Source organism: Amblyomma americanum, chromosome 2, assembly GCF_052857255.1.
Source record: "Amblyomma americanum isolate KBUSLIRL-KWMA chromosome 2, ASM5285725v1, whole genome shotgun sequence".
Classification (NCBI taxonomy): domain Eukaryota; kingdom Metazoa; phylum Arthropoda; class Arachnida; order Ixodida; family Ixodidae; genus Amblyomma; species Amblyomma americanum.
In genome coordinates this window covers 186691710-186704517 of record NC_135498.1, presented here as the reverse complement: position 1 = coordinate 186704517, position 12808 = coordinate 186691710, and the positions used below count along the sequence as shown (strand labels likewise).

The 12808-nt window shown below is 46.5% G+C and overlaps 1 protein-coding gene across 1 annotated transcript in view; it reads right to left on the bottom strand.

Annotated features, from left to right (window-relative positions):
* The window catches only part of LOC144119373 (neprilysin-1-like), a 91025-nt gene extending 78554 nt beyond the window's left edge, over positions 1–12471 (bottom strand). Inside the window, exons 1-2 of the mRNA XM_077652009.1 lie at positions 11757–12471; positions 9749–9789 (exon numbers count right to left, since the gene is read on the bottom strand). Coding sequence (XP_077508135.1) covers positions 9749–9765 — 17 coding nt within the window. The 5' untranslated portion in view covers positions 9766–9789; positions 11757–12471. The remainder of the gene's footprint in view (positions 1–9748; positions 9790–11756) is intronic.
* Between the last annotated feature and the right edge of the window lie 337 nt (positions 12472–12808).

The window sequence follows — 12808 nt, the reverse complement described above, 5'->3', positions numbered from 1 at the left end:
GATATTTTTTTCATCATTTTCAGTGGAGGTTGCTCAGTAGAATTGACTTTAGCACTGGGTTGATTGCACTAAACATATAGAAAAAAGTTCAACGCACTAATAATACCTCCAATGTGATTACAAGGGCGCAAGTGGGTCGGCTATCTGCAAATGTTTATTCTGTCGACACCTTTGTTATGGCGCTGGACCGCTGGATCATGGTGCACTTTCTGATTCCTGTAAACTTTTATTGCGAAAACATTTCTTGCCTCATAAGTGGCGTGGACAGTATGTGTGAGGCTTTTGTCACTCCACAATCCAATACACACCCATCCAACAAACCAATGCAAAATAAAATTCATAACTTAACCGAAGCCATAATCCACAAAACAATCCAAAATCCAGTCCAAAATCCAACTAGGTACAAACTGCTAATGAAGAGAAATAAGAAAACTGGTCTTAGGCGGGAATCGAACCCGGGCCTGCATCGTGCGAGACGTGGACGATTCCACTGCGCCGCGACGACGTTTGCGGCTTATTAAAGACGCATTTCGTGAACGCAGAGTTGTCTTAAAAACGTGCATTCGAGACATGTACTCAGGCGTACATGAGTAATTCATCATCATCATCATCATCATCATCATCAGCCTTACTACACCCACTGCAGGGCAAAGGCCTCTGCCATCTCTCTCCAATTAACCCTATCCTTTGCCAGCTGCATCCACCCTTTGCCTGCAAGCTTCTTAATCTCATCCGCCCACCTAACCTTCTGCCGCCCCCTGCTACGCTTACTTTCTCTTGGAATCCACTCCGTTACCCTTAAGGACCAGCGGTTATCTTGCCTTCGCATTACATGCCCTGCCCAAGCCCATTTCTTTCTCTTGATTTCGACTAGGATGTCATTAACCCGTTGTTTGTTCCCTCACCCACTCTGCCCGCTTCCGATCTCTTAGCGTTACTGTGATAGCGTCAAGTGCATGACGCGTCACTTTGCCATGACGCGCACTGATAGCAGCAGCGGATAAGCAACCGCTGCGTGTAAAAGAAGCGTCAGACAAATAAACGCGGATTCCTTGTCCTGCACCGGTCTTCGCTGGTTCTTTGGTGCGGCCGCTCGGCTGCCGCACGCTACAACATTACACTGGCGACGAGGATGGGATCGAGGCGGCTGGCTGCTTTCTTCAGTTGCTGCTGAAGACGACTGCCTGGCGGATGCTGCAATGGCGAAGGTAGGAAAAATTGATACTTTTGACGAAAGGAGCGACAGCTTCGAGTCCTACTTAGAAAGATTTGATCTTTACGTCTTGGCAAATGATGTGGCTGAAGGCAAGAAGCTAGCTGTATTCCTGACTGTAGTAGGACCTCGAGTGTATGAAGTATTGAAGAACCTGCTAGTTCCGAATTCCCCTGCCAGCAAAACGTATGACGAGGTCACGGCGCTACTGAAAACACACTACAGTCCCCGAAAGGCCGTGATTGCGGAAAGGTGCCGATTTAACCGAAGATTGCAACTTGAGCAAGAGACTTTAGCCGAATTCATTGTGCAGCTGAAGCACCTGGCCAGAACTTGCGAGTTTGGCAAGTTTCTCGACGAAGCGCTTAGAGACAGGCTAGTCGCCGGGCTACGCTGCGTCGACACTCAGCGTGAGCTGGTTGCCGCTGAAAAGCTGACGTTCGAAGAGGCGTGCAAAATTGCGTTAAATCGTGAACTAGCCACCACCCAGACTCAACCAGTAAAGCTAGAAGAGCTGAAAAGTATACCACAAAGGCGCTCAGGACTAGAAGTTGATGTTCTGAGTCAAGGCTACCGTGCTAAGGACAATTATCGAAGCAAGACTGAGCCCGTAGAGTGCTTCCGTTGCGGTAAACGCCATGCGGCCAATAATTGCCGATATCGCAAGTACAAGTGTCATAACTGCGGAGAGCAAGGTCACTTGAAATCAAAGTGCAGGCAGCGCACAGGCAAACCGAACGCGCTGAATGCGATCGATAACTCGGCCGATGAGTCTGACGAAGAGCAAGAAATATACAGTATGACAACAAATAAGTCTGCATACTATGTCACAGTTCTGGTGGAAGGACAGGCCTTAAGGATGCAAATCGACACAGGGGCGTCCGTCACCGTCATGCCGAAGTCAGTTTTTCTTCGTAAGTTTCCCCATCTGACAGTAACGACGGCTACGGTTCCTTTACGAACGTACACAGGAGAACTAGTGCCGGTCGTAGGGTCGGCTGATGTGCGTGTTGAGCACGCTAATCAAACTAACGTTCTACCTGTTCTGATAGTAGATGACGGTGGGAAAGTGTTGCCGTGTCTGCTCGGCCGCAACTGGCTGAGGAAGCTGAAATTAAACTGGCAGGAAGTCCATGCTATACAGCTGGACGACGCCGTGGAGGAACTTAAGAAGAAGTTTCAGGCTTTGTTTTCACCGCAGATGGGGCTGATAACGGGCTACAAAGCGCAGGTCCTCTTGAAGCCAGACAGCAAGCCAGTATTTTGCAAGGCCCGTCCTGTGCCTTTTGCATTGAAGCAAGTTGTGTCCGAAGAGCTAGACGCCTTGGAACGGGCGGGGGTACTGAAAAGGGTCACCAGAAGCGATTGGGCGACTCCGTTGGTAGTGGTACCGAAAGACGGAGGAGCAAAAGTGCGGTTGCAACAGGCAGTCTGGACAGCGCGTCCGCCACTTCCATTTGAGATCCTTTCCGATATCTCAAGTCGTAGCGATAAGAAGCCAGGATTAACGCCCATCGTTGCATTCGAGCAGCCGCCAAAGATGGGACCTGCTTCCGTGGCCCTAAGATGCCCAGTAATGGTTGATGATCCGTGAACAACGTGAATGCCCTTCCATATAGGTAACGATGAAACTTCTTGAGAGCAAAGATTATTGCCAGCGCTTCTCGCTCGATCTGGGCATAGCCCTGCCCAAGCCCATTTCTTTCTCTTGATTTCGACTAGGATGTCATTAACCCGTTGTTTGTTCCCTCACCCACTCTGCCCGCTTCCGATCTCTTAGCGTTACACCTACCATTTTTCTTTCCATGGCTCGCTGCGTTGTCCTTAACTTAAGCTGAACTCTTTTCGTTAGCCTCCACGTTTCTGCCCCGTAGGTGAGTACCGGTAAGATGATGCTGTTGTACACTTTCCTCTTGAGGGAAATTGGTAAACTGCCACTCATGATCTGCGAGAATTTGCCATATGCGCTCCACCCACTTCATATCCTTCTAGTTATCTCCCTCTCATGATCCGGATCAGCTGTCACTACCTGCCCTAAGTAGACGTATTCCGTCACAATTTCTAGGCTCTCGCTGCCAATTGTGAACTGTTGTTCCCTTGCTAGGCTGTTGAACATTACCTTGGTTTTCTGCATGTTTATTTTTAGACCCATCGATCTGCTCTGCCTGTCTAACTCACTGATCATGATTTGCAGTTCACCTCCTGAGTGACTCAGCAAGGCAATGTCATCAGCAAATCGCAGATTATTTAGTTATTCTCCATTTATTCTTGTTCCCATCTGTTCCCAATTCAGGCCTCGAAATACCTCCTGTAAACATGCGGTGAACAGCATTGGCGAGATCGTGTCTCCTTGCCTGACGCCCTTCCTTATTGGAATTTTATTGCTGACTTTATGGAGGACTACAGTAGCTGTGCAGTTGCTATATATATCTTCCAGTATTTTGACATAAGGCTCTTCTACCCCCTGATTACGCAATGCCTGTATGACTGCTGAGGTTTCCACTGAGTCGAATGCTTTCTCGTAATCAATGAAAGCTATATATAGAGGTTGGTTATATTCTGCGCATTTCTCTATCACCTCATTGATAGTGTGAATACGATCTATTGTGGAATATCCTTTACGAAAGCCTGCCTGATCATTTGGTTGATTAAAGTCTAACGTTGCCTTGACTCTATTAGCGATTACCTTAGCAAATACTTTGTAGGCAACGGATAGTAAGCTGATCGGCCTGTAATTTTTCAAGTCCTTGGCGTCTCCCTTCTTATGAATTAAGATAATGTTTGCATTCTTCCAAGCTTCTGGTACAGTCGAGGTCATAAGGCATTGCGTATACAGGGTGGCTAGTTTTTCTAGCACGATGTCCCCTTTATCCTTCAACAGATCTGCTGTTACCTGATCCTCCCCAGCTGCTTTTCCCCTTTTCATTGCTTCCAAGGCTTTTAAGGCTTTTTTTACTTCATCTTTCGTTACTGGCGGGATGACGCATTGCTGTGCACTGCTGTCTTTCTCATTAACGCTCTGATTACATTGGCTACTGTACAGGTCTGTGTAGAACTCTTCGGCCACGTTAACTATCTTATCCATATTGCTAATGACATTGCCCTGCTTGTCTCTTAATGAATACATCTGGTTTTTACCTATGCCTAGTTTCCTCTTCACTGTTTTTAGGCTACATCCGTTCTTTATAGCATGCTCGATTCTGTCCATATTAAACTTCCTTATGTCGGCTACCTTGTGCTTATTTATTAACTTTGATAGCTCCGTTAGTTCTATTCTATCGGTAGGGTTAAATGCCCTCATGTTTTGTCGCTTCTTAATCAGATCTTTCGTCATCTGAGATAGCTTCCCGGTATCTTTTCGAACTGTCCTACTGCCTACTTCTACTGCGCACTCCGTAATTATTGATGTCAGATTATCGTGCATTGAATGAACATCAAGATTATCTTCCTCAGTTAAAGCCGAATATCTGTTCTGCAGCCCTATCCTAAACTCCTGTGCTTTCCCTCGTACGGCTAACTCGTTAATGGTCTTCTTCTTCACTAGCTTCTTCCGTTCCCTCTTCAAGTCTAAGCTAATTCTAGACCTTACCATTCTGTGGTCGCTACAACGCACCTTTCCGAGGACGGCCACATCCTGAATGATGCCAGGTTTAGCGCATAGTATGAAGTCGATTTCATTTTTAATCTCACCATTGGGGCTCCTTCAGGTCCACTTCCTGAGTAATTATGAGCAGATAAATTACAGATGTCGCACATCAGAGAGTAGTACTACAGTACGTTTCCAGTAAATTTACTTCTGGCTTTGCATGTCGTAGCGCCATCATGTGGCACTCACTGATAACCCCTTTGAAATATACGACGCTGGCCCAGCAGATGGCGCGCGCCTAGTAAAACACCGGACGCCATCTTGGCCACGTAGCTATAGTGCCTAGAATATACTGGCTAGTGTGCTCAGCGCGAGCGGCGCGGTGGCACCAGAAGTGATGCCTTCCGGCGGCGGCCGCATGGCGGCGCTGTGGTGCGGGAGGGTGTAGGGTGAGCGCGCGCAGCGGGGCGAGACGGTCTCGCGCCGCGCTGCTCAGAGTTGGAAAGGGTGCTGCGCGTTGCTTCGGCTCCCGTTTAATACTTTGTTTTACATCTATTTCAGGTGCTTAGGAATAATGTAACGTTTTAGCCTGCTTCGTACAGATTTCCACAGCTTGAAAGCTCAGTACGGGAACCACACGCTAACCAAATCAACGAACATGCGAGCGCAAACGGTTGGCGGAATCCAAACTAAAAAAAAAACACAAGTTTAACAAAACACAGATTTGGTTTAACGAAGCGAATACAGCATTTTTAATCAGGGGCCAGTGAGAGTGGAGGGTAATGCTTTTTGGCAAATACAAGCTACGAAAAACGTGTATTCAATTGCAGTGGCGCAGCTTTAGAAGTTTTAGTCGCTCTCGCTGTCCGTCTCGCTCCTTGTTAAGACCCTTGACAAATAATCCAAATCTCAATAGAACATAGAACTTTAGTGCAGCTGCCAGTGTTCGCTTCTGATGCTCGGGGCAACCAAGAGTTGGAAACGTTAGGGAATGTAAAAGGCTGGCAAGCTCAGGTAAGCTTTCCATGTGCAACTTGTTATTGCTCAAAAATGATGTAAAACTATCTTCCATGAGCTTTACAACACTCGATAAGGCTTGACTTAATTCAATTCAATTCATTTTCTATGTATACATGGTGAGGGTAGAGGGAAAAAAGCCAGAAATTGTACGTGGCTTGACATGCCCCTCGGCCCCTACTATGCAGGGCAGTAGGCAACATACATACACATAAATCATTAGAAAAGACAATGAGGAAATGAAGCGTACACAAAAAATGGTAAAATAAGCAACATAAAAATATACTTCAGAGAAAAACATGTCATTGCTTATTCAAATCAGGTCAACACTTTATGGAACGAAAGAGATAAGGAAGTAGTGAAAGCATGGTAAAATCTAAAAAGTAACACATACATCCTGTATATTTTTGCGGCATGCTCGTGATACAACAACTTTTGCAGCATGAAACTTATTTAAAAGACGGGGCAGCGTATTTGCTAGGCTATATGTACCATATATTGTGCAGCATTTTGGAATATACCACAGTTCGCTGTGTCTGCTACGGTAAACTTGTACATTTAGCGAAAGGTGTGCCGTGTCACGCAAGTAATTCACATTTTGTCTTAGATCCTTCTTACATCTTTCAGACAGCCTAACATTATACATTTCAGATACTTTTACGGCATTGAACTGGCGGAATAAGTCGCATGTCTTTATATCTGAACCGACGTTGAGTATTGCACGTAGAGCCTTCTTTTGTAAATGAGCCCGCATTTGTCAAAGTGGGTAGTGAAATATGCATCCGCATTTGCGCTTGCTTCAGCATTGCTTATGCAAAGGTGAGCAGCACACCTGGGGCTAGCTGTTTTTGCAATAATTGTTCTCGCCACCTAGCCCGCTACATAGTAAAGTAGAGCACTGTTGCTTTTCTTTTCTGTGTATCCTGTACGGTCACTTTGTGCAACCAGGGTGTCAATTACGTCCTGGGCCTCATCGACCCTTCCTCGGTCCATTAAGCTGTCCATAGAATCTAAAACATTCTTAACAGTTGCCTTACTGGTGTCGCTTGGATTCAGCAGTGCTTGGACATCCTGAAAGCAGTTGCCTCCTCGTGGAGACTTGGCAAAGTTGTAAAATGCCATCAAATTGACAGTCACCAGGAAATGCGGGGCAGTTGGGTGATCGTTACATCCCGACGATTATGTAATGATCCCAAAGAGGTTTTGTAATTTGTCTTGGCTTAAACGGGATGTTAATATATACTTGAAACCAACATTGGTGCAAGCCTAGAGTGCTCGTTATTGTCACTCTTAACCCAGAAGCTGTACTTTCCGATAGAAAACTACCTCCAGCTGGTTTAGCATGTTCTTCCCACTTGTCCCGATATCCTAAAAAGTCTTCCAAGAAACGCATCTACGGGCTGCCTAGCTTAAGTGCACGGTTGGTTACTCTGGAGGTCATTACTCGTATCAAACGATTGATTAGCTTGACAAAGTCTTCTGTTGGTTGCACCCGAGTGCATAGTGTCTCCACATGCCGGCGGTGCAGGAAAAGCCCCTTAATTACCTCATCTCCAAAAAGATGAAATGCGAGGTCAACCTTCACCTTTTCAAAATTATTTGGTCTTATGTGCGCATCTGTTATTTTTGGCATTGTAACCACTCCGACAAAGCGGCACGAAACTCGTCTTTTCTTTGCACTGCCGCTTTGCCTTTGACATCGTGCTGCGCCACTAGCATTTGTTTCGCGAACTTACGAAACTTCGCGCTTGATGACAGAGCAGCCACAAGACATGCACAGAAGTAGGAGGGCCGCAAAACAACCACTTAAACACGCGGAAATCTCATACACGCGCCAAAACCGACGGCGACCAGTCAGCGCAGCGAGCGGAGCTGCGACTGTGGCACCCTCTCGACGAGCAGCGCCCTCTGTTGACAGTAGCGGGCAGGCATCACGGAAGGAGTCACCCTCTCGCATAGTGCGGGGCGCGCGCTGAGCACACTAGCCAGTATATTCTAGGCACTAACGTAGCCATGCCCCAAGACGCAAATGCAGATGGCGGGCCACAGGCAACTTTCGCATTTCCGCACGTAAGGAGACTTAAGTGCACCTCATAATATTTTGTAGTGTTAAAAAAACTTACGTAGCAAAGGCGAGGGAGTTCGGAATAGCGTTCGCACCTATACTGCTTTCTTTTGTGATGCCCGTTACACTTCCGGATGCGGCACCATATTTCGATTAGAAAAATTGTATCATTAGAACATGCCACAATCTTCGCAAAAGATACGGTATTTGCTGCATTGACACCGACGCTATCTTATGTACTTTCCTCCAACAAAAATCCTCAAGAAGGTATGATTTCACAGCGATCAATCACAGATATAAAACCATCCTTTACTTCAGTATGAAATGTTTCATTGCAGTTAGGCCGCTTTATGTCTCGTCTATAACCTTACTTACAGACGGCTCCTATGTGAAAGCTTTCTTGGAGATTTGTGTGAGGCTGCTTGAAGCTACCTTCATGCGTACTTTTACGGCTGCTGGGACTGGACGAGCGCTTCCACTCACTGCTACTCAAGTTCATTTGCAGTTCAGCTTGAATTTAAAAAGTTTGTGCAGGATTTCTCTTCTTTTATTGATAAAAGGCTTTCGCGTAAAACTCATGAAGACTGAAAGCAGACGTGCGGCATCTGTTCCTTACCTTACGAAAACGGTCTCTTCGTGAGGACGCGTACACAGAACTATAAGATTACGCTTGCTTCCTCCATCCATAAGGAGACATGAACGCTACCAGAAGGTTAGAAAAGTGTTCGAAGTTTTGGCCTTAGTCTTACCAAGTATTAAGCTGAATTAGGCAATAGCAGCGGCGATGAGCGCGTGTAAATAGTTAAAGTAAGCAATGCGCCTCGTCTTCGCAAATGTGGCAAAGGAGACTGGCAAGCCTCTAAATTGTTCATAAATGTCATCACATGACACCTGCAGGGCTGGCTCTAGCAAACAGCAAACCGCCAATGCCGGCCTTCCCAGCTTCTGTAAGACAATAATGCGCAGCTTGCAGACAAAAAAAAAAAACAAATCTGCGGGGATGTTATGCTTTTATGAGCAAATGAGCAAAAAAAGCATGCCCTTCGGGCCTGAGCAGTTGGACCGAATCAGGTCCACCGTACACCCACAGCCAGGAAGACAACACGTGGGGCTTCAGCAGCAGTTTAAGCTGAAGTCAATCTACTTTTGTTGGAAAACGTCGCGAACGCGTGCGAGGCCTCCAAAATGCTGATCACAAGTCCTGCGTGCTTACAAGGATTTTTTCAGGAAGTGAAGTATCCACGTCTTGTCGAAAGCATTCATTGCGTCCTCTTACTTCGATTGCTTAGAATGATTAGTAAATTGCCGGCCGACAAGTAAACTAGCAAAAGAAAATAGTTAACTGAGCGACAAGCCATTTTGCATGACAGAAAGCACGACAAAAAATTACGGGAACACGTAACTATCATAACCCGCGATATTAGATAGCATAGTGCCTCTGTGCTACTGTTACTGTACTGCGTTGTACCATACGATACATACAGGGAATGCACACACGTTAGCATTCCGTTCACTTGCAGGAATTTTCCACAATGCACCACGGCCCTTCTCTGGCTCGATTGCAGAGCTCGGCCAGTCCTCATATGGCCGAGCAATCCTGCCGACGGTAGCCTCGCCCGCCGCGGGCCGCCGCTGATCACGTAGTCAGTGACGTCACTCACGTCTAAAAAATTCAGAATGAAGTGACCGAAGTGGACCACCGCAATTTTTTGGCGATGAAGTTTGCCGATATCGCAATAAAATCTACTACATGGCAGAAGCAGCTGCGCCGTCCGTTTCTAAAAAAAATACTATTTTATCCCTACATATAACCAAACTTTACTTTTCTGCGGCGTCAGAAAGTAGGAAGTTGGATCTGTTTACTTACCCTTGCGGCGGAACCATCGTATTCGCTGTTGAGATCTGAATCTGTGAAAACGCAAAATGAGGTGTGAGCATTCACCCGCCGCGGTGGCTCAGTGGTTAGGGCGCTCGACTACTGATCCGGAGTTGCCGGGTTCGAACCCGACCGCGGCGGCTGCGTTTTTGTGGTGGAAAAACGCTAAGGCGCCCGTGTGCTGTGCGATGTCAGTGCACGTTAAAGATCCCCAGGTGGTCGAAATTATTCCGGAGCCCTCCACTACGGCACCTATTCTTCCTTTCTTTTTTCACTCCCTCCTTTGCCCTTCCCTTACGTCGCGGTTCAGGTGTCCAACGATATGTGAGACAGATACTGTGCCATTTCCTTTCCCCCCAAAACCAATTATTATTATTGTTATTATTATTATTATTATTATTATTATTATTATTGTGAGCATTCACACCAACGAGAGTGCCGCGTTTACGACCGCATAACTAGCACCGGAAGTATGCTCATACGCTTTTATTCTCTCGTTCGGCAATTCTGAGAGGTGACTTCGCCACTGCATTTTGGCGGTGGAGACTCGTGGGCGGTACAGACTGGGCAGTTTTAGTTTGCAATCTTTTTACTGCCTATGGTATGGTTTCACACCCGCGCAGGGGGCTTCCCTTGTGTAAAAGTGTTGGCGCTGCGGTTGGAATACACCGCTAATTTACGCGTTCAGCTTCTATCAGCGAGAATGTCGGCGAAATGGACAGTATAGTGGCGCTATCAAAAATATGTACCCATGGGTCTTTGAAATTTGCTCTATTTGGGAATGGGTTGAGGCGGGTGCGGGAGGGAGGGGGAAGGGGGTGAAGGGTTTCTGGTACGGTGACACCATAATCATAATCACAGTCATCATCAACATCATTATTATCATCATCAGCATGAGTACGCCCACTGCAAGGCAAATGCATCTCCCATGACTCTCCAGTTAACCCTGTCCTTTGCAGCTGCGCCGACCGTATGCCCACAAACAAGTTAATCTCATCCGCCCACCTAGCTTTTTGCCGCTCCCTGCTACGCTTGCCTTCTCAAAGTGACAAGTACAGCTATTGGTATTATTCGCGAAAAAGGGCATTAAGGTGGAGTTTCCCCAAAATGATATTTTAGACGAGCCGATTCCTGTCAAGTCTCACAGCTGGCTCAGATGTGATGATATGTAGCAGCCTTCAAACATGTTAAGTGCCAACTTCCATTTCACAGGAGGACTGCTGCCCGACTTGTGCTGTAACCTTGACAGCGCCAATATGATGAGCATGGTGGCGAGTGTATCTTTTGTACCTCTGTTGCACCCGCTCTGTGAGAGAATTCCAGCGGCCTTGAAACGTTACCCATACTTATTTACAAACGGGTCAGTCTTTGTAGTCCTCATATGTTATAGATGGCACTGCTGTAATTATAGCGCAATGATGACTGCTATCGCTTAAGGAAAAAGAACACATTAAACGTTCAGACAATTTTCGCCTCTCGAATCCTATCTGCCATTTTAATCTGTTAAGCGACCAATTGATGTTGCGCGGTTTTAAGCTACAGCCCCGAGTTTCACAGGAGCCACAAGCGGCTACTTATAGTCCCCCTTAACATCCTTCCATGACCAGTTGGACGTTGTCATACGTAGAAATCACACGCTGCGGCAAGACCCCCAACGGTTGGTCTCTGTGTCACATTATTTTCCCCTGAATGGAAGAACAGTTTCGAAAGACGAATGGCGTAAGCCTCCTTTGCTTTCTCATTTCGATAGGATATGACGGGGTTCGGGTCGATTCAACCAGACTAAAATATCGTCGGTAGTGGCTAGCTTTCGCGCAGAGAAGCCCCGCTAAATGCACCAAAAGAGCGACATGTTGTTATGAATTCTTTCCACATCCTCGCTAATGCAGGCTATGCTGCGTTACACGAACTGTGTTAGCTTAACCCTAGTGCAATCACCTCAGTTATCATGACTATACCTGCGTGAAAACGTTCTGAATAAAAAAATTTGGGCTCTCACCAAAGCCTGAAGGACAAGTCGCTCCTCTAAAGGAAGGTCCCGAGGTGGAGGGCGTTGCCTGAGAGGCTGAAGATTACGACTGAGCAGAGCCGGTCAGAGGCGCCGTATGCCGGTATTGTTGCGCTCGCGCTTTGTGGTCTTCTTCTTCTTCTTCTTCTTCTCCTCAAGTAATATGGCACATACCCACGTGGGGGGATTGGCCAAGGTATAGGGTAGAATGCCAATGAAGCATTTGCGCGGGGAAGGAAACGTCAGAAGACTGAATCAAGATAAAAAAAAAAAAAATTGGGAAAAATAAAATGAATTCAAGAGGTATGAGTCATCCGGAATAGAATCAATCTAGCCTTTTTGGACATGCGAAAGAATTTTGTGTATAGCTAACAGGATAATCGATTAGTTGCACTTATGTAATCGTGAAGGTAGCCGCATACACTGCTTAACGGGAATCCCTTGGCACTCGCACCGAACGATAGAAGAACTGTAAGAGACAGAGGCAGTCCAAGTCTCGAAAGAGGAACCTCCAGATATTGCTTTCTCTGAACCGCGAACCGCCGGCAAGAGAGGAGAAAATGATCGATTGATTCAACTTGCCCACATGATACACAAAGGTTTGTCGCAGCGAACCCGCACCTGCATAAGTACAAGTTTAAGTGAGGGATTCTACATCGCAGGAGCGTCATGGACACTTCACAAAGCCTTGACTTACACCACCGGATATTCCATGGGTACTTTAGGTGTTGAAAGTCCACGGTATTCAGCAACGGATCACTCAAAGTGGCTGAAATATGTTGGAACCGCTGGAAACGTGAAGCTGCTAACAGAATGAGGTGAGGGACGGGATATATTACAGGTGCGCTGAGAGCTGACCTTGCCAATAAATCAGCCACCTCGTTAAAATAGACGCCTGAATGCCCAGGTACCCAGACCAAACGGATCTCGCGCACTGTGCTCGGAACAAAAAACCTAAGTGAACGAGTCAAGAAAGATTTTTCCGAATTTTGGAGAGAGACAATAACTGAAAGGCAGTCTGTGAGAATAAGAACCCGTGCGAC